The sequence below is a fragment of the Pristiophorus japonicus genome, chromosome 20, assembly GCF_044704955.1.
Source record: "Pristiophorus japonicus isolate sPriJap1 chromosome 20, sPriJap1.hap1, whole genome shotgun sequence".
Taxonomy (NCBI): domain Eukaryota; kingdom Metazoa; phylum Chordata; class Chondrichthyes; family Pristiophoridae; genus Pristiophorus; species Pristiophorus japonicus.
This window is the reverse complement of record NC_091996.1, coordinates 18,328,041-18,348,567: the sequence shown is the minus strand read 5'-3', so window position 1 is coordinate 18,348,567 and position 20,527 is coordinate 18,328,041. Positions and strand designations below refer to the sequence as shown.

Sequence of the window (20,527 nt, the reverse complement as noted above, 5' to 3'; positions counted from 1 at the left end):
GAACCAGGGGTCACAGTCTCAGAATAAGGGTTCGGCCATTTAGGACTGAGATGAGGAAAAACATCTTCACCTTGAAATTCTCTATCCCAGAGGGCTGTGGAGGCTCAGTCTTTGAGTATATTCAAGATTGATAGATTTTTAGATATTAAGACAATCGAGGGATATGGGGACAGTGCAGGAAAGTGGAGTTGAAGTAGAAGATCAGCCATGATCTTATTGAATAGCGGGGCAGGCTCGAGGGGGCGATTGGCACACTCTTGCTCCTAATTCTTATATACTTATTAAATTATAGAAACATAGGTGCAGGAGTAGGCCATTTGGCCCTTCGAACCTGCACCACCATACAATAAGATCATGGCTGACCATTCACCTCAGTACTCCTTTCCTGCTTTCTCTCCATACCCCTTGATTCCTTTAACTGTAAGGGCCATATCTACCTCTTTGACCAAGCTTTCTTCTTACTGGATGCAAACTTCCATCCTGAGACTATGTGGCACAGCACTGTGTTTTTGGTACATTGGTGTCCTGAAAAGAAAGACTTGCTTTTATATAGTGCCTTTCACGACCACCGGACGCGCCAAAGCACTTTACTGCTGAAGTACTTTTTGAAGTGTTGTAATGTAGGAAATGTTGTAATGTCCTGTGCTATTTGTACACTAAGGTATATATATGGTGCCAAGTATTGTTTGGTCTTATAACACTCATGTGAAGTCCATGGGGACGTTTTAGAATGTTAAAGGCGCTGTATAAATACAAGTTGTTGTTGTTGTTGTTGAGGTAATTCTGGCCTCCGGCGGCGAGACGGCGCTGTTGTGAGCTGAAGGGTGGGCTCTGGCGGCTGGCTGTGGGTGCGCTGTTAGGGCGGCCCGAGGATCAGTGAGAGACTCACACCCGCCCACACAGGCAGGCAGGCAGCGAGAGCGAGAGAGACTCAGTCACCGCGGAGACACACGCAGGCAGGGGCAGCGGCCGAGCCAAAGGGGCGGGTGGGCGGCCACCATGGGCACCGAGTGACCCGGCATTGCTCGACATTCGGCAGGACAGGGGAGAGGAACAGAAAACCCCGCGGGCCGGAGCCAGGAAATGTCCGGGAAGCTGGAGAAACCAGGTGGGTGAATGATGAAGGTCACCGAGCCGCCAGCCGCAGCCTCGCTCGCCGCTCCTCCCCGCTGGGAAAACCCCGGGCTTTTTGCCGTGGACTAGGCCGCGGCCAGGCGGCTTTCCATTCACTGGCGCACTGAATTTATTGATTGTACTTGAGAAGTGGAAAATGCAATGAACTATAATCCTTGGTTATTTTGTCAGTGTTCCCCCCCCCCCCCCCCACCTTCCTTTTTCAAAAAAGTGTTTTAAAGAGTTAAGTCGACGAAAACAATATTCCTCACGGGGAACAGTCGGGCGTGTGACTAACGGGAAGGTGCTGTACGTTTTTTTAAAGAGACTGCGAGGGAACAACCCGCGTCTTTCAGCTTGCGTTTGTTGCCTCTGCTTCGCTATTTTTCTTTTCACGCCCCCCTCCCCGAGTGGCCCAGAAAACCTGAGCCATTACCAGGAGGCGCTGGAGAGCGGGTTGGGAGACGCCCCCTGGGTCTTGGCCCCTCGCCCTTCCCCTGGGTCTTGGCCCCTCGCCCTCTCCCTGGGTCTTGGCCCCTCGGCTCTGGGTGGTGGGGAGGGCAGGGGAGAGATGCCACCTGGCTCTTCCACCTTACCCTCCCTAGCTGTGAGTAGGAGGGTAAGACAGCCTCTTGGCTCTAAACCCTTACCGTCCCTGGTTGAGGATAGGAGGGTGGAGACACCTCTGACTCTTCACCTTTGCCCTCCCTGGCTGTGGGTAGGAGAGAGACGTCCCCTGGCTCTTCACCCTTACCCTCCCTGTGGATGGAGGGGTGGGGGGGGGAAAAGACATCCCCTGGGTCTCCACCTTTACCCTCCCTGGCAGTGGTAGGGGTGCGACAACCCCCGTGCACTTCACCTGTACACTTCCTGACGAGGGGAAGGGAGGGGGAGACGTGCCTTGGCTCTTCACCTTTACTGTCCCTGTGGGTACATACTTGGCTTTGCCAACCTGCAGACGGCACTGCTGAGAGGATTCCGCTGCATGGGGAACTGGATCCAAACTTCCGTCCTGAGACTATGTGGCACTGTACTGTCTTTTTTTTTCAGGACACCAATGTACCAAAACAAAGACTTGCTTTTATATGGTGCTTTTCACGACCACTGGACGTCCCAAAGCACTTTACTGCTGAAGTACTTTTTGAAGTGTAATCACTGTTGTAATGTAGGAAATGTTGTAATGTCCTGTGCTATTTGTACACTAACGTATACATATTTGAAGTGCAGCGATCCTACTTTCTGTGTGGGAAGAGGCTTCAGTGACCTCTGATTCAGGGTGAAGTCAGTGACCCCCATTTCAGTTGAATTCTTCACCTGGTTGAACCATGGAACGATACAGCACAGAAGGAGGCCATTTACCCTGTCGTGATTGTAATTTTTTTGCATCTTGTTCCTTCATTCATAAATATGTCGATAGGAAAGATAACTAAAACAAGTAGTATTTACTGGGGAGGGGGTTGTGGAGGGAGTGAAGAGAATGAAATCAGTAGAGCGGACTTCAATTATGTACATTCATAAACTAAATTAGGAGTTTGGATAATACATGTTTGAGCATATCATGTAAACCAGTATTGAATGCCAAGTTGCTGTTGTACTAACTGGTTACAGGATAGGTAGGCCAGTATCAGGACATGCATCGTTCAAGTGGTTCTCTCTTGTTCGGTGGGTGAGTGGAAGATTTTTAGAATTGCATGTTCCATGTCTTGTGCTGTTAACCTGTTTCAAGTCATGGTGAGAGCGCTGACCAATGCTATGTTTATATTGATCTATTTGTAGTGTTCCCGAAGCAGATGGTTCAAAATTTGCATATGGTTTTGCGAAATTATTCAAGTTAAATTGAGGGCCACTATAATTAAGTGGTTTGCAAAATGCGGTAGCTGAGACTACTGAAGATAGTGTGACTAACCCATTTCCATACTGTCAAAAGGTTCCATTTAATGTGAATGTAACAGCTTAAACACAAATAGGGCTGTGTCCCAGAGCTGATTTGTATTGGAATGTAGAACTGATTTCAATCCATTACCATGTTATATTGATACATTCTATAGTTTTAGTGGTCTGATTCCCTAAATTGGCTATATAATTGTGAGATTTTTTACTGTGTATGAGAATGTTTCAGATTCCTCGCTTTCAATGAGAGTTGGTGTATTTTGCTTTCCTGGGTTTTCAGTGGCTGTGTTGAAATCCTGGAAATGAAAAGAAGCTGCGGTCTTCTGTCTGTCTATCTGAATTTGTTCGGTGTAATGCATTGATTTATTTTGTCGTAAAATTGTGCATTGCAGTCTTGAATAGAAGACACACCCCAGCTAAACATGGAAACAACATTTACCCAAACATAAAGGCAGCAATCAAAATTGAGCTTTGTATTTTTCCTTTCTTGTGAAGTGGGGGGTTGTAGGAGGGTGTGTTGCGGCAATGGGTTGTAGGGGTGGGGAGAGAAAAGAGAGAGGCATTGAATTTGGCCCCAGAATTAGTAGATTTAAAATTAAAATTCCAATGTCTGCAGCAGTTGTAAATTAGTCATTGTATTATTTTGATTGTGAACTTTTCTTTTTAAAGAAAAATTTAGATATGTGGTATGAAAGGAAATGTAGCTGGCAACAGATAACAGAGTTAGGGTAAATGTGTGTTTTTGGAATGGAGAAGGGTTAAAAGTTGCATACCCCGGGGGTCAGTGCTGAGTGACGGTTCTGTTCTTGGTATTTGTAAGTGATTTGGATTTGGGCATAGGGAGCACAATCTTTAAATTTGCTGATGAGGGCCTAAAAGTGAGAAGGGGGTTTCCTAAGCAGCGATGAGCATCGTAAAAGATTTCAAGAATGCACAGGAAGGTGGAAAATGCATTTTAATGTGGATAGATGTGATGTAATACATTTTGGGAGGCAAGCCAAGAATGGAAGTAGACACTTGATGAAATGACCCTGAAGGATGTGAATGAAGTCCAAGTACATAATGTCCTAAAAAGTGAGAGTGCAGGTAGATAAATCCATTAAATAAAACTGTAAAGAAGTATTGATGTGTACAATTAAGTTACTGTGCACATTTTGGGTAGCCCATTGCAGAAAGGACATTAAAGCCATGTAGAACGTACAGGGCTTCACCAAGGTGATGCTAGGGATGGGAAAGTTATGAAGAGATTTAAGATCCTGGATCTTTTTCCACTGGTGCAGAGAAGCTGAAGAGGAGATTTGATAGAAGTCTTGATAGTGAAAGGGAAAGACTATTGCCACTGGTTGGGGAAATTGTGTGAGTCCATCAATTTAAAATTGTCATTGATAGTTAGGAGAAATGGCAAATTTATTTATGTTGAGCGTTGTTCAAGCATAGAATGCTTTGCCTAAAGGATTGGTTGAGGCAGCGACCATTGGATAGATTTTTGCAGCAGAGGAAGATACAGGGCAATGGGAGAAGGCAGGGCAGTAGGGTTAGATTTGGTTAGATCTAGTAAAGAGCTGCACAGACACAATGAATGGGCTCAATGGCCTCCTTCTGCGCTGTAAAGTTATATATAGGCAACCAACAAGGTGGCATAATGCTCTGGCTATTCCCGAAGTTTATTTCCACTGAAGAGAATGCCTACCTCTGCCAGAATCTTGAAATGTATAATTTTCTCCTGATTGTAGTTCAAGTCTGATCTGAGCTTAACATTTCATTGCAAGCTAGGTTTGTTTGAGGATTCGCGTATTGCTGGAGGTGTCTCTGATATCAGGGTGAGCGTGCAGACATCAATTACTGAAATTGCGAAAAATTACCCAAACTGCCAAGGAGTCTGAGAACTTGTGTTGAAGGTTGCTTCTGGCAATGCGTTTTCCCAACCTATAAAATGTACCACCTTTTAGAATGTGGCAGCCAGGATAGACAGAAAGTGACGTGTCACGAACATTGATTAAAACATTTCAAACTGCTGTCATTTTGTTCCTTGGCATGTATTTTGAAACTTGCAGTGATGTAGCTCAAAACTTGTCCCTTTTGATGATTATTGGCCATTGTTTATATCATTTTCAACCCCTGGTTCTGCACTTTGCAATTTGGACACAAGTCCGATAGCAGTAAATACACTAACAGAAAAATTGTTTGACATATTTGGTTTGATACTGCGGATGTTTTTCTGTAACCTCTGAATTTTTATCGTGTTCCAAATTTTTATTGTGTTCGTAATGTTCCAAGTTACCTGCATGCTCTGTTTTAATTGTGCTTGGGTTGATCAAATTTGTCAACATTACAATTCTAAGAAAATCTAAACCCTCCTGAATCTGCCAGCATTCTGCAGCTGTGCATTCCTATTTGCACGGAACCTGATAGTTTCCCAGTGAGCTCTGTGAAGATTGTTGTAGGCTCGCTGTCGTGTCTGTCACCCCAGCTGCCCTCTTAGGAAGTGGGACTAGATGCACTAAACCGATACACAACACACCCTCCAGAGGGTAAGGTATATAGCTCCCTGTAAACCTTTGACTATGAAATGGCTTTAATAATGAGACTGCTGCAGATTTATGCTGAGCAAGAAGCTGGCAGTATGGGACTAGAACCATGGATGTTTCATAGACGTCCCTCGAACGAGGATGACTTGCTTCCACACCAAAAAGGATGAGTTCACATGTTTCAGTGAAGGACCCGATATTCCAGTCCTGAACTCTAGGGGTGGAAGATGCCTGTGCGTGGATTTTTAAAATGTTGCACACCAGCCACCACACGGACTTGACACAGCTAGGCCTTTATCCAGTGGCAAGGGTTTACCAGGACGACTGGAGACCTATTCTGCTGCACAGACCTAGTGCGCACACATATCACACTGTGGGTTGGGCCCGTGCTGCCCCTGCGCCCTCGGCTCTTCTGGGCCCCATACCCTCATTTGCCGCACCTTTGTTCACGATCTCTCGCTGCTCCTCCGCCACAAACATTCACTGCACTTCCGCCACAATCTCTCACCGCTCCTCCGCCACAAACTCTGGATGTTTACAGCTCAGATGATGGACATTTGGCCTGTCGTGTCTATGTCTGCGCTTTGTTGGAGCAACCCAAAACTTATCCCACGGCCCTGTATTTGCTCCATCTTTTTATTGCTTCAAATTAGCGGTCTGAAACAGTTGTGCATTTTTTTTTTAGAGATTTTTTTTCCCGACTTGGTTTTAATGCTTTAGTTGAATCCTTAGTAGTCAATACATTTGTAACTAATTTTTAAGAGGCACTGATACATTGTTGAAATGGTATTGTGCCGCAATAGACAACTTCAAGGAATAAACATCTCGTTAATCGGAGCCATGTGTTTATGCTCTTTAGTTGCATCTTTTTGACAGACTTTTGTCTTGATATTCAGGGTTAATCTAAGGTGAGGATGCATTCTTTGATTTTAGATTTGTCTTGTGCGTTAGTTTTACTGCAGAAACGGGTGCCTGGTTAAGAGACGTGTGAGGGGATATTGAGCTATACAGCTGTGCTCACAACTGCCAAATTGGAAGAAAAATAGAATTCTGGCAAGTGGCTGTGAAATTTTGAATGTTACAATGGAGCCATTCGAAAAGACGTGCTAGCAGACTGTCAAAGAACCAACCTACTTTTTAACTAGATTATCCATTGTTTGAGTGGTATGTGTGTGTGTGTGTATGCATGAATTTGACCCAGATGCTATCATGTTCTTCTGGAAACAACTGACTGTTACTGTTCGGTGCCTGCTTGCTTAGTGTGTGTGAAGCTTTTGAGTTGTGGGCTAGGCAGATGGATCACACTGGCTTAATATGTCTGTCACTGAGGGGTCCTGTGATTAGCAATGCTGTGTATGTTGCTCGCCGAGTAGACAGAGAATTGCGATTAGTCAGAAAGCTCTGCATTGGTACACTAATTTAACACGGAGACCCACTTTACACCTGGCCTCTGTTTAGAAATTGTGTGGGATATGTGCAGCATCTTGGGAAATCATGCTGAACTCATTAAAACTTAATTTCACGTCACCATTGATCATTTACATTTAGCAGCTAATTGCCAGAAGTTCCACATTCAAAATCAGCAAGTTACTTTGAATAAATCTCTGTGTTCCTTTGTAATGGAGATTGACTGGTACCTAATTCTAGTTCTCTGGTGAAATGTACTGCCTTTTTTTATGTAACCACCAGTGGAGGTGATCCAAAACTGGTGGTATTGAAGTCTGTTCAAAACTGGTAAGCCGTGCAGGACATAGAATGGCTGAATTGGATTTGAAATGGACCCAATAACATTCCTTCCCAGCAGTGGTTCAAGTCCCATTATTACTTCACAATGTAAATGTTAATGCTCCTATTCTCTCTCCCGTGTTTTGGTATAGGGTCCTCTTCAGTTAGCAATCGGCTGAATAATTCAAGTTAACAAGACCACGATTGTTTCTGTTCCTGTCACTTTCCAGCTAAACTTTACCCCATAGTTGCCAGAATCTTCATGAGCTTATTCGTTTCCTTTTGGTGTTGTCAGAATTTCCACATCCTTCTGTAACTCAGAATTTCCACTTTATTGAACTATCTCAACTTCCCAATTTGTACCTCATGTTTCAGAATGTCATCTGCATCTTGCTTTCTCACCACCTTGCTGTTTAAGTGCTGTTCTCTTCAGTGCAGGATTGTCATGCTGGCCCAGATCCACATGTCGGGTTTTAACACTGGCAAGGACTGGTGGGGGAAATGTCTTGTTTTTTAATGAAATATAGGAGTTTTCATCAGGAGAACACGTTCCTTGGTAAAATTACTGTCTGTTTCTTTCAGCTGTTTCTGCTCCGATATCTAAAAAATATTGGTTGATGGGTTGAGATTATTGTTGACTGATGTTTGAGGTGTGGCTGATGTGCTGCAATCTAGTCTGATGCCTTCTGACAAGATGCTGAAGTAATGATTGTGCCATCGCACTTTACCATGCACAATCTGGGTGTGGGGATACTTATAATGAATTACTTAACTCCAAAGTGCAATATAACAGTGAAGTTGCTCAGTTGTTTTGACAGTTTTAACTTCTTCCTTTCACCTCTCTCTCAATTTATATCACTTTTTTTCATTAGTCCCTTTTCTGCCCACCATTTCCCCCCCCACCCCGGCCGCCTCCAGTGGTGTCCAGCATCTTTTGCTGACCATGGCCTTGTTTCATCTCCGCAGCCATCCACCAAAAGGCTCGCGTGGCACCTGGTGACTGCCCAATGTAACTTTTAGAATAAAGGGCCCAACTTTGGCCATGACTTGCATCAATTTTTTTGGAGTAAGTTGTTTTTTCTGGCATAAGTTTAAAAAATGTCATTTTCCCCAAAAGATTTGCTACAGAGTAAGTCAGTTAGGTACGATTTTTTTTACGTCAGTTTTTTTTCCAAAAACTTATGCCAGTTTTAGCCATTTATGCCACTTTGGCCAGCAAAAACTTACTCCAAATCCACTTAGGTCAGCGTATGTGGCCAGCTCTGAAAAACCTTGCGGGCAGTGAAGAAAAGGCAGAGAACATTCGGCAGATATTAGAGCAGGGATAGGGGAGGGAAGGGACCTGGAGAGGACCTCAACAACCAAGCATCAAACACTGCAAGGAAAAGCTCAAACAATTAAAATACTAATAAAAAAATGAAGTAAATCCTACCGGAGAAATGCGAGCTGCTGGCCGCGAGTGGGGGGTGGGAGGGGAGAGAGAGAAAGAGAGATATATGCTGGTATACAAAACTCCCCCCCTCCTCCCTCTCCCTCTCCCTCTCCCTCTCCCTCTCCCTCTCCCTCTCCCTCTCCCTCTCCCTCTCCCTCTCCCTCTCCCTCTCCCTCTCCCTCTCCCTCTCCCTCTCCCTCTCCCTCCCTTTTTCCCCCAACTCTCCTCTTCTCTCTCTCTCTCCCCCAATACACTCTTTCTCTTTCTTCCCCCCCCCCCCCATACACTCTTTCTCTCTGACCGCCCTGCCCAATACACTCTTTCTTTCTCTCCTCCCCACCCCCCCAAAAACTCTCCTCCTCCTCCTCTTTCCCCCCCCCCCCCCCACACTTTTTTTTTCCACCACCCCCTGTCCCCAAATGAAAAGTCTCAAGCACAACCAATACATAACAAATCAAACCGAAGTCCTACCTTGCCCGGGAACTCAGCGGGATGGTGCGGGAGGCCACTCGGCTGGGGATAGGGTGCGGCGAGATCGGGGCATCCCTTCGGCCGGGGATAGGGGCTGCGAGCATTGGGTCCTGCTCACAGCCCACAGGACATGCTGGGAGGGCAGGAGCATGCGCGCAGGTGCCGGCACTGTTTTCAGCGCTGGCCTGTTGCTCCGGCCCCCACCATGTCAGACTGCACGCCACGCCGGGACTCCGAAGAGCGGCCAGGAGAGGGCCCCTTTTTCCAGCGCGCAAAGTCGCCGCACTTGAGGTAAGTGGGCTGAACTTTGCCCAACCCCTTTTTTGGGCGCAAAGTCCCACCCCCATGCCTCAGTGCATAAAGCTGCCATGTTGTGTGATAGTGAAGCATGCGGACCAGTTGCTTTCATTATCTATTGTCAAATCAAGGAAATGTCAACTGAGGTTTTTGCTTCTGATGACTATCCTGTGGCCCCTGCTTGGAAGTACAGTATCTGAATGTGTAGGTTTCTGGTGAAGACTGGATCAGGGTTGACCTCTAAGGTCAATAGGTGGCTATTCTTGTCTGCTGACACACACTTCCCTGCTCACTTGTGAGGGTAACTCACCTTGATATGGTGCTGGGAGGCTACTTTTGCCCATGGAACCAAACTCCGCCATGAATCTTTTTTTATTTGTTTGTGGGAATGTGGGTGTCGCTGGCAAGGCCAGCATTTATTGCCCATCCCTAATTGCCCTTGCGAAGGTGGTGGAGCCGCCGCCTTGAACTGCTGCAGTCCGTGTGGTGAATGGAGGTAATGCTGTTGGGGAAGGAGTTCTGGGATTTTGAACCAGCGGTGTTGAAGGAACGGCTATTATATTTCCAAATCAAGAAGGTGTGTGACTGAAGCCTTGTTGAAGAAGCCGTGGCGAGTTGCTGCTGTGCATCTTGTAGATGGTACACACTGCAGCCACGGTGCACCGGTGGTGGAGGGAGTGAATGTTTATGGTGGTGGATGGGCTGCTTTGGCCTGAATGGTGTTGAGTTTCTTGAGTGTTGGAGCTGTACTCATCCAGGCAAGTGGAGACTATTCCATCACTTTGCTGACTTGTGCCTTGTCGATGGTGGAAAGGCTTTGGGGAGTCAGGCGGTTAGTCACTCACGGCGGAATAACCAGCCGCTGACCTCTTGTAGCCACATTATTTATGTGGCTGGTCCAATTAAGTTTCTGGTCAGTGGTGACCTCCCAGGATTTTGATGATGGGGATTCGACAATGGTAATGCCGTTGAATGTCCAGGGGCGGTGGTTGGACTCTCTTGTTGGAGATAGTCATTGCTTGGCACTTGTGTGGTGTGAATGTTACTTGTGACTTATCAGCCCAAGCCTAAATATTGTCCAGGTCTTGCTGCATGCGGGCATGGACTGCTTCATTATCTGAGCAGTTGCGAATGGAACTGAACACTGCAATCATCAGCGAAAATTAAAGATGTGTAACACATAGTGTAGGAGGTGTCGGGCTTACTCAGCAAAAGATTGTGGTTTTGTCTTTAGACTGTATGTCGCTGGAATCTGCCTGCAGTCAGAAGCATGCATTCAGTTGATTTGTGAGAAGGATATACTGAAGCGTAGAACATGCTCCCTCAGGGGATGGATGGTGACATACCTAGCTTGCTACACTTTAATTGTTCATCCTTTCAGCTCATTCTGAAGCAGTAGTTCATTTTCTACCCTCCTGCTTAGATGAGTTTAAGAAGATTAGCCTTGAGAAGGAAAAAAAAATGTTCACCTATTTGATGTACCCTGTATATTTGGATATAAGTGAATAGGAGGCAAACATGACCAACGTTCGTGTACTGCTATATTTTCCCATTCCCCTTCTGAAGGCATTGATTTATGCTGGGGTGTGGCTCAGTGGTTGGAGATAGTTTCATGGTACCTCACCCAAGTAACCATTTATCATATATGAGCCTAGACAGCTAATGTCAACAAGCCATTGAACTGCATGGTTCTAGCTGAAGTCCCATTCTTGGCCTATATTTGCGTGTGTACTTCCCAGCAGAAGTCACAGTATAATGATCAGGAAAAGGAGTCCTTCCCAGTTTATCCCATTCTTAACTCACATTTTTAGCTCTATTGCTTGAACCCTTCAAGTGTCTCTTTTTACAAAAATGCAACAATCAAAGTTCAACACGGGTCTTCAAATATGGTCTTACCTGTGCTTTTTGTAGTGTTGACGTTACTCCCTTGGACCTATAAACAGGACTATTGATGTACATGCTGTCCTTGGCAGTTACTTTGAAAATTCCCTTAGCAGAATTGAAGAGTTAAATTCATGGATATGTCTTGGCCAAAAATAGATTGTGTTGCAACACTGACTTGCTGAGCTGGAATGAGGGTGAGTCGTCTGACTGTAAAGACAGAAACATGTAAAATGCTTCTGTCAATTGATGGCTGTGCGCGGTGGGAATACATTTTCCAAATTAGGAAACCAGGGGCCCACAGTGCAGGACATAACCAAATGAGAAGAGCATGAGAGAAGACTGTAAATCCGAAGTATTGATTAGGCAATACCAGGAATGGATTTCTAAAGCCTGTAGATAGGAGGAGGGAAACTGATAGGTGTAATGAATTACATCGTTTCGAGGTCCTGGCATAGACTCCGTTAATATTTGAAACAGTACGATGAGGCTTGCTTTTAACATGGCGAGGAAGCGTGTGTAGGATGGCATATTTGTAGTTTAGGTGGTGCAAGGGAGGAAAGTTCATCGGAGCATGGCAGCATTGATAAGAGACCAAGAGGTTGTTTAGAAAGGAGCGAAAAATCACCTGTCTGATGACCAGCTAATGCTTGTGTCCTAGCCCAAGAGAATGAGAGTTGTCAGCATCCCCAAATATGGGATCAATATCAACGGTGCATTTTAATTCTGAAGAGCCGATTTTATATAAAATTTCATGAAGCTAAATCCTCACTTAGCTATGAATACAACAGGGAAAGAATCCATACAGTTAAAAGGTTAACTTATCTATTATAAATTAACATGTGCAATTAGAATACATTTTATGAGGTCTTAATTCAGGAGTTACTGAAAGGTAGTGCAAATTCCAGAGTTATCACCACACGTGTCTCCTGTGATCTTTCTTGATATTTTTCAAAAGTGATGTAGGTGTCAGTGAGATTGTGTCTGGTAACGGTAGAGCCAAGCTTGGTCAGTCGTCACAATAAATCTACATTTCACCACTGAATGCTTAGCATCTTGGCAGCCTGATAAGTTTTAAGCCTCTCCCTCTGGTGACCGCATTTTACGTCTGCCAATGGAATGTGCTCCCACACCCTGGTAAGCTGTCCTCGATTTCCAAGCAACTGCATCCTATTCGTGTTTATATTCTAGTCGCTTGTTTATCCTTTTTGAATTTGTCAACTTGGAGCTTTAGAAAGGGCTGTTTTTAGAGTTCCCTAAATTTTTAGTTTTGATATTTCCTTGGCACCACTGGACACTTCCATAAATGCCCCCTACAAAGGCCATTGTCTGCCCAATATCTAAAGAAATCCCGGGGTTGAACGTAGACCCTTTGTCAATGTGCACTGGCTCACTTGAACATATCTTGTGCTGTCGCATGGTCTCCCCATCTTCAGGAGGTAGTATTCTGTCCCACCACAGTTCTGGCTATAAACGAGACCAATTTATTGAATGTTAAAACAGGCAATTGAACAGTGCTCTTATCTTGGAATCATTGAAATTTACAGCACGGAAGGAAGCCATTTTGGCCCATCGTGTCCGTGCCGGCCGACAAAGAGCTATCCAGCCTAATCCAACTTTCCAGCTCTTGTTCCATTGCCCTGTAGGTTACGGCACTTCAAGTGCACATCCAAGTACTTTTTAAATGTGGTGAGAGTTTCTGCCCCTACCACCCTTTCAGGCAGTGAGTTCCAGACCCCCACCATCCTCTGGGTGAAAAGATTTCCCCTCAAATCCTTTTCCAAACCTTCTACCAATCACTTTAAATCCACGCCCCCTGGTTGTTGACCTCTCTGCCTAGGGAATAGGTCCTTCCTATCGACTCTATCTAGGCCCCTCAATTTTATACACCTCAATAAAGTCTCCCCTCGGCCTCCTATGTTCCAAAGAAAACAGCCCCAGCCTATCCAATCTTTCCTGATACCATAAATAGTTTATTGTAAAGATGTCGTGAGATTCTACTATTTCTACCGGGAATTTTAATAATTTGTCAACTTAAATGCCTGGTTGTATTTGCCGGAACCAAGTTTCCTATCCTTTTTATCATGGGTATGATAATTAGCATGTTAGATGTAAAGATATAATTGGCCTTGCATTTCATGGTACCCTTTTATCCCTCTTATTGACTGACATTCCTTTGGTGTTTGATACCAGTACTGTAAGATTCTTCCTTAATTCCATTAAAAATACACATTTGGAAAATATCTTGTGATATCTCGGCTTGAGTGAATAGGAAAGATCTGTTTCCCTCAGCAGAGGGGTCAATAACCAGGGAGCATACATTTAAAGTAATTGGTAGGAGGTTTAGAGGGGAGTTGAGGGAAACTATTTTCACCCAGAGGGTGGTGGGGGTCTGGAACTCACTGCCTGAAAGAGTGGCAGAGGCAGAAACCCTCACCACATTTAAAGAGTACTTGGATGTGCACTTAGATGTGCTGTAACCTACAGGGCTACGGACCAAGAGCTGGAAAGTAGGATTAGGCCGGATAGCTCTTTTTCGGCCGGCAGGGGCACAATGGACCAAATGGTCTCATTCTGTGCCGTCAACTTCTATGATTCTATCTATGACAGCATGAATTGTTTATTCTAAGATCCAACCATCTATGAAAGAAGGGCGTATCCAACAGCTGCATTTGTGTGAAATTTCTCCTTTAACAGTTAAAATATGCCATTAATGTTTTGCTTTGAACTTTGATTCCTGTTGTATTGCTTGAAAGTATTGTACTGACATGCATGGTACACAGAACAAGTAGCCTGAAGGCATAAAACTAGCTAAACTGGGTGGTGCATCGAATGAAGTGTTGCTTTGTAAAATGACTTGGATCAAGTGTGCATCAAGTTACGCTTTCTCTTTTTGTAGTTTTGCATGTGCAATTTGCTACAAGTTACTGGTTTTAAAAGTAATCTAATGTTGTGGTTACAATTGGGTCTTCCCAGCCGCTAGCTTTAGTGAATGCTGCCAGTTTACTTTGGGGTCCTTGTTGGCTATGAGACCCCTCCCCATGTGTTGGGAGCCAGTAGCAGTAGCTGTGCTGTTTAGAACAGTTGCTGAGGAGAAGCCAGAGACTGCCCACAGAGGTGGAGGGAAAATGAGACCTCCTTGGGTCAGTATCGGAACACACACTCGCACATGCTTAATCTGGAGAGATCATTGGAGTCAAAATGGCAGTGTGTGTGTAAAGTAATGCCTTGAATCAGGAATGAGCTGCAGCCCGAATGTTCTCTTTCTTCCTGTCTCCTAATGGAAGTTGCCTTTGCTAATAGGGAGTAAATAGATACGACATGAAGGTGTTCAGTTACCAGAGGAATATAATGCTATGACTATGCTATAACTTCTTGGTGCGAATGTTTAAAAAGGTATTGCAGTGTGGTGATTGCAATATCAGTTGTATTCTGGGAATTGTTTTTTTTTCTCTCCTCTGCTAATCTAGTTTCTGCACTTGTCGTGCTTTACCATCACTTTAGACAAAATTTGAGAGATGTCTATGCAGGACACCAGCTGTGCAGGTTTTGTGGCTATTTTGAGTAGTTGGTTGTTTTAGGGATGTTTGGTCACCTGTTTGTTGCATTATTTCCATTCTGCTATATTCCTTTACAACTGCAATGTTTAAGCGCACCTCCTGTCTGTCCCAAAGTAAGGCAAGTCGAGGAGGAGTGAAGCTACTTGTGGTGAGTAATTTGATGGGAACAAAACAGCAATCTGCAGTGCAATGTAACCTGTCAGAGGACCACCACCTGTTGGGGATCCAGATTTAAAGAACCTCTCAAATTCCACATGACGATTTATTGTCTGTATAAAATCATTATGCAGAGAGAGTCCTTGTTTAGACTGAAAACTGACAGCTTTTGAAGTAGTAAGGTTAGGATGGGTTTGACGATGTCAACAAAACAGTAGAACTGCAATAAAATGAGGTAGGTGTCACATCAGCCTTGGTTCAGTGTTAGCACTCTTGTGTTCCAAGTCAGAAGGTTGTGGTTCAAGTGCCTTGAACACGTAACCTAGGCTGACACTTCAGTGCAATACTAAGGAATGCTGCACTGTGGAAAGTGACGCCTTTTGCATGAGACGAAACAGAGAGCCCTGTCTGCCCTTTTTGGTGGATGTAAAAGATCCCACGGCACTTTTCAAAGAAGAGCAGGGTAGTTCTACCAGTATCCAAGCCAATATTTATCCCTCAACCAACATCACTAAGGTTCGTGAGACCTTGCAGTGCACTAATTGGCTGCTGTGTCGGAATACGTTACAACAGTGACTACACTTCAAAAGCACTTCATTGCCTGTGTAGCGCTTTGGGATGACCTGGAGTTGTGAAAGGTGCTATATAAGTGCAACTATGTTTTTTACAAACAGACTGATAGTCACACAATAAATACCAGAATACAGATAAGGTTGCAGTTTGTTTAACAATGGTTAATGCTTTAAAGTTCAGCAGCATAAATTGCAAAGGTTGATTTATTTGTCTGTACAATGTAACAATCTGCACAAACAAAAAGCCACACCTGATTTTATGTTGCAGAACAGTACAATTGTTACACACGCCAATAACTTTTCCATTTAGTCAAATGGCTATTAATTAGCGTATGTGTGGTAAATAGTTTTTGTCTATTTGGATAGTGTGATTGCAGCAATGGTCCTCACAATGCAACACTGTTTTTGTTCTCTTTTCCCTCTCCCTCTCCCTCTCCCTCTCCCTCTCCCTCTCCCTCTCCCTCTCCCTCTCCCTCTCCCTCTCCCTCTCCCTCCACTCAAGCCTAACTCAATGAATGGGCTGGATTTTGTGGTAGGAATGATGGTGAGGCTAATGGCGCTCACTGTTGTTAAGGTGTAAATTGGACAGCAACTTCAGGCGTCTGCACATGCGCAGTGATACGTGGAAATCAGGAAGCTGCTGTCCAAGTTGCTCTGCTCTTCAAGAAACTGCTCCACACTGCTATCTCGCTGAGACCTGGCTTTGAAATGCACGAAGGACATGAATTTACGGTCGTTACCCAAAAGATACTTTGTTTGTTTGCCGATCGCAAAATCCAGACCATTATGTTTTCCAAGCCGTCTCCATGATATCCGGTTTGTCTGGAGTGAAATTCAGTGTTCCGTTACAGGTTGTTCGATCCATTCAGTTGAGTTGGCAGGGATGAACCAGTCTGTGGATGTCATCCGTGCTGCCAGGTGATGTGATGGATGAGAGAAGTGACTGCTCCATTTTGTCACATGATAATGTTGCCAGCTTGACTTTTTGGGGGTGTTTCCTGGATAGCGCACTGCGGGTGCGAAGGTAGTACTGTGAACTTCTCTCTCCACCTCCGTGCCACCAGAACCAATGTGCAATCTGTCAGCATAGTTTGAATGTAATATTTCCATTTTAATTTGAAATATTGTATTCTAAATTAAATGCGTATCATCCTATGGTTCCTTATCTCTAATCTCTCGTGACTGTTAGTTGTGAATTATAGGCTTCCCACGTCTCATTGTGCATCCATTACTCAATACATATTACTGTTTCTAAAGTAACTTATCAATGACTTTTGAGATTGCATGTATTCAGTACAGACTGCAAGACAAAAGAGCCTGCACAATGTTTTGATTAGGTTCTGACATGATAAAGTGCTAACATTAATGGATTAAAGATTACACTTTGTAGGAATATATATCTTTATAAATTGAAGTCCATTTCTTGGAGCTGTTATAATCAAATGGGGATCAGTCTAAAGCTCACCTGACTGGAATGTGCAAATACCAGAACGAAAAATAATCAAGCACAAATCAACTGAAGAATAACGCTTCCTTTAGGATTATTCCGTCAAAATATATGCTATTTTAATGGCTTCAATCTATTTACTTTGTTAAAAATTGTTCTTTACACCTAAAGCAGGTGGAATTCAATTGCCTTCACTAGTTGTTGCCTGGTTTCTATCATGAAGTAGCCAAACTCCTCTTGTATACACTCAATATGTTGTGTGCATATCATTTCTATTCAATTCAATTTCTAAAATTGGATTTTGTAGAATTAGAAGTGTGACATTAACCATTTAACTAAACACACTGCATATGGCTACAGCAAAATCATATGAAGGGTTCTGCATTCCAGTTGTGCTCGGAAATGAAAGCTTCATGTTTGAAATTCAATCATCTCTGGTCTCATTTCTCTGGATCTAATTATGGTATCTGTTGGGCTGAAATTGGCCAAATTATTGAAGATGTAAACCATGTAACTTCAGTAAGTGTGCAGCTTGATATTTTTTCTGTGCCAAATTAATTTCTCCAGAATATACACTTAAAACGTCTCTGATCAATCAAGTTTTACCAGATTTTTTAACTAATTTATTTATTGGTATTTTTATGACCATAATGTACAATTTAGGCTTTCCAGCCAGAATTGTGTTTTTTCTACTTGATTGGTCTCTGCTATGCTAATTTATGCACACCGTTTTAAAATTAACAGCCTGGAATATTCCTTTAAGAAATGCGGTATCAATGTCTGCTGGACAAAAAATAAATTAATTTTGTTTTGAACTGCTTGCAGAGCTTTGAGTGCAATCTTTGCAGCAGCCAGACTCTAGCAGATAAACAGATTAGCATTTACAGTGCTCAGAATGGGATCATTGATTTTGTTTATAGAAAAGGTTATTGAATTCTGTCTTGTATATAAAATGCAGAAATTGCATTGCGGCAAAGTTTGAAAAAAATAGTTCCATATTTAGTCTATTTGTTTGTATTTATTCCAACTAATTCATCAAATGTTTGCCAAATAATTGCGTGTTGCAAGATAGCAATGCAGTATATGATTTTGAATAGTGTACTGAAACATGAAAGTGAAGCTGTATTAGTTTATGGACATGAGCTGAATCTGAGATTGTGGTGTTGTCTTTAGTTCCCTCCTGTCCTGTCACATTGTAGCATTCTGTTCCTACTTGTGGAGGCTGTACATTTGGGAATGTTTCACTATGAAATAAGCACATAGTGAAGCTTTGGGGTCTTTTAGGTAACTTCTCTCAAATCAATTCCTCAACTCAGTCTTTAGGTGGAAGTGGGTGGTGCTGAATAAAATTGTTTCCTCATTTATTTACTGTGACAATGCCAATCAGTACAAGGTCAGACCACTAGGATGCCTGGTTTGCAATCTATTTGCTAGAGAACAAAGACTGACTTGCGTTTATATAGCGCCTTTCATAACCATGGGATATTTCAAAGCACTTTACAGCCAATTAAGTATTTTTGAAGTATAGTCACTGTTGTAATTTGCGCGCAGTGAACTCCCTCAAACGACAATACGTTAATGACCAGATAATCTAGTTTTAGTGATAGTTATCCTCGCAATCAACATCAGGCAGGACACCAGCGAGAACTATCCTGCTCTTGAATAGCACCATGGGATCTTTTTCATCCACCTAAGGGGGCAGACGGGGCCTCAGTTTAATGACTCATCCAAAAGACGGCACCTCCGACGGTGCCTCAGTACTGCACTGATGTGTCAGCCTAGATTATATGCTCTAGTCTCTGGAGTGGGCCGAACCCACAATCTTCTGACTCAGATGAGAAATAATTCCGTGCATAGCCATTCTTAAAGGAGACCCTTCCCCCTCTTGTATGCTGATTTTAGATCTTGTAGGAGGCTAGTACAGCATCTACTAATTTACTCAGAGGCTCCGTCATGAACAGTGGTAGATGAAGCAATATGATTACATACGAATAGCGCACACCGTTTGCTTTGTAAAAATTATCTTCATCTCATTGAGCTTTGCAAACACACAAGTATTTCAAATGTGTCTGAGCGCAAAACAGTGATGCACAGTGTATATAAAATGAAGGGTTTATTGCAGAAGTAATTGTGTTGAGCAGTGAACTGGGATATTCTCGACACTTGGAACCACTTGGAACTAAGCACATTCCCGTTGTTCTTGATTACAAATGGAAAACCAGTTGGTCCCAGCTCTTGGGTGATTGGCAGTGTTGCTTGCCAACATTTTGTTGGGTCACAATCCCAACCAATGCTGTGCTTGAAGGGTCACTTTGGAACAATGCAACATGGTGCGATTGGATGAGAGTCTGTTTTTCCGCTCTTGATTTCAATCATAGGATCCCTAGCTGAGTTATTTTACTCTAGGCTAGATGCATTAAGACCAGATGCAGATTTATAACAATTAAATTGGTTGTTCAGGTTATCATGAGTGCTCTGGAGCATTCAGAAAAGAGCAGGCTGGATTTTGCTCGAGAAATGTGTATGAAGATTATGATTTAGGAGAAAGCCATTTATATTGATGTCACTGATTTTCATAAGGTTTTTGACCTGTCTTCAATGAAAAGTTAATTTTGTGGTATATAAAACTTGGAACAGTTCTCCTTCACTGTTCAGAACCACTGGGCATTCAATGAAAGGACTTCCTGTGGCATCAACATCCAGCACCATGTCAGAGGTGGATTTGTGGCAGGACTGCTCCAGCCTGCACTGACTTGCTGAGTATCCTGGAGGGAAAGTCTTTTGGTGAGCATGTCTCTTCCAAAGCTCCTTGCACAAGCAGTTGGTAAAGAGCATATCTGGTACATTGCACAGTATATCTAAAACAGGAAGGGAATTGACATGACATAGGCTTCACAAATCTGTTGTATAATCCTAATGAGGGAACCTGAGACTGAACAACAGCCAGAGGAAGGTGCTACCTGGAAACCAGGTATGTTGGAAGCTCATCTATCCCGAACTTAATGCCAACCATGTTTGGGTGATAGAGGCAAGCATGTGCTGCTGAAGCCGCATACCCTAGGACACTGTTGATGATTAATCAGCTAGCTTCGCTCACTGATGGAGCCTGGAAGGGTAGACTTGTCAATGCAGGCTGGGATTCTTTCCAAAAGACTCCAGATAAAGCTGGTAGCCAATCCCAAATAGGTAGAGTGCTCCTAACTGGGCAGTCCCCTGCAAGCTTACCTGTGCTCTGTAATAGTACTTTGGGCCCAAGTTTCGGGCCGCGCCTAGAACGGCGCAGCCCCGACCTGGACGCCCGTTTTTCGCGCCAGAAAGTGCGCCTAAAAAATACTTACCCATTCTCTGGCTCCCTGCAGGTCCTCTGGAGCTGGGCGTGGCGCAGCACGAGCTGTGGGGGGTGGAGCCTGGTCCCTGCGCTGAAAACAGTGCCGGGACCTCTGCACATGCACGCT

The 20,527-nt window shown here is 43.8% G+C and overlaps 1 protein-coding gene across 10 annotated transcripts in view; it reads left to right on the top strand.

The window, feature by feature from the left end:
- The first annotated feature begins 873 nt into the window (after positions 1 to 873).
- rapgef1b (Rap guanine nucleotide exchange factor (GEF) 1b) overlaps positions 874 to 20,527 on the top strand; it is a 203,660-nt gene continuing 184,006 nt past the window's right edge. For all 10 annotated transcript variants that reach the window (XR_011588156.1, XM_070863848.1, XM_070863841.1 and 7 more), the window contains exon 1: positions 874 to 1,108. Coding sequence is in view for 9 of the 10 variants with exons in the window: in XM_070863848.1 (XP_070719949.1) it covers positions 1,084 to 1,108 (25 nt within the window). In the remaining variant the exon portion in view is untranslated. The remainder of the gene's footprint in view (positions 1,109 to 20,527) is intronic.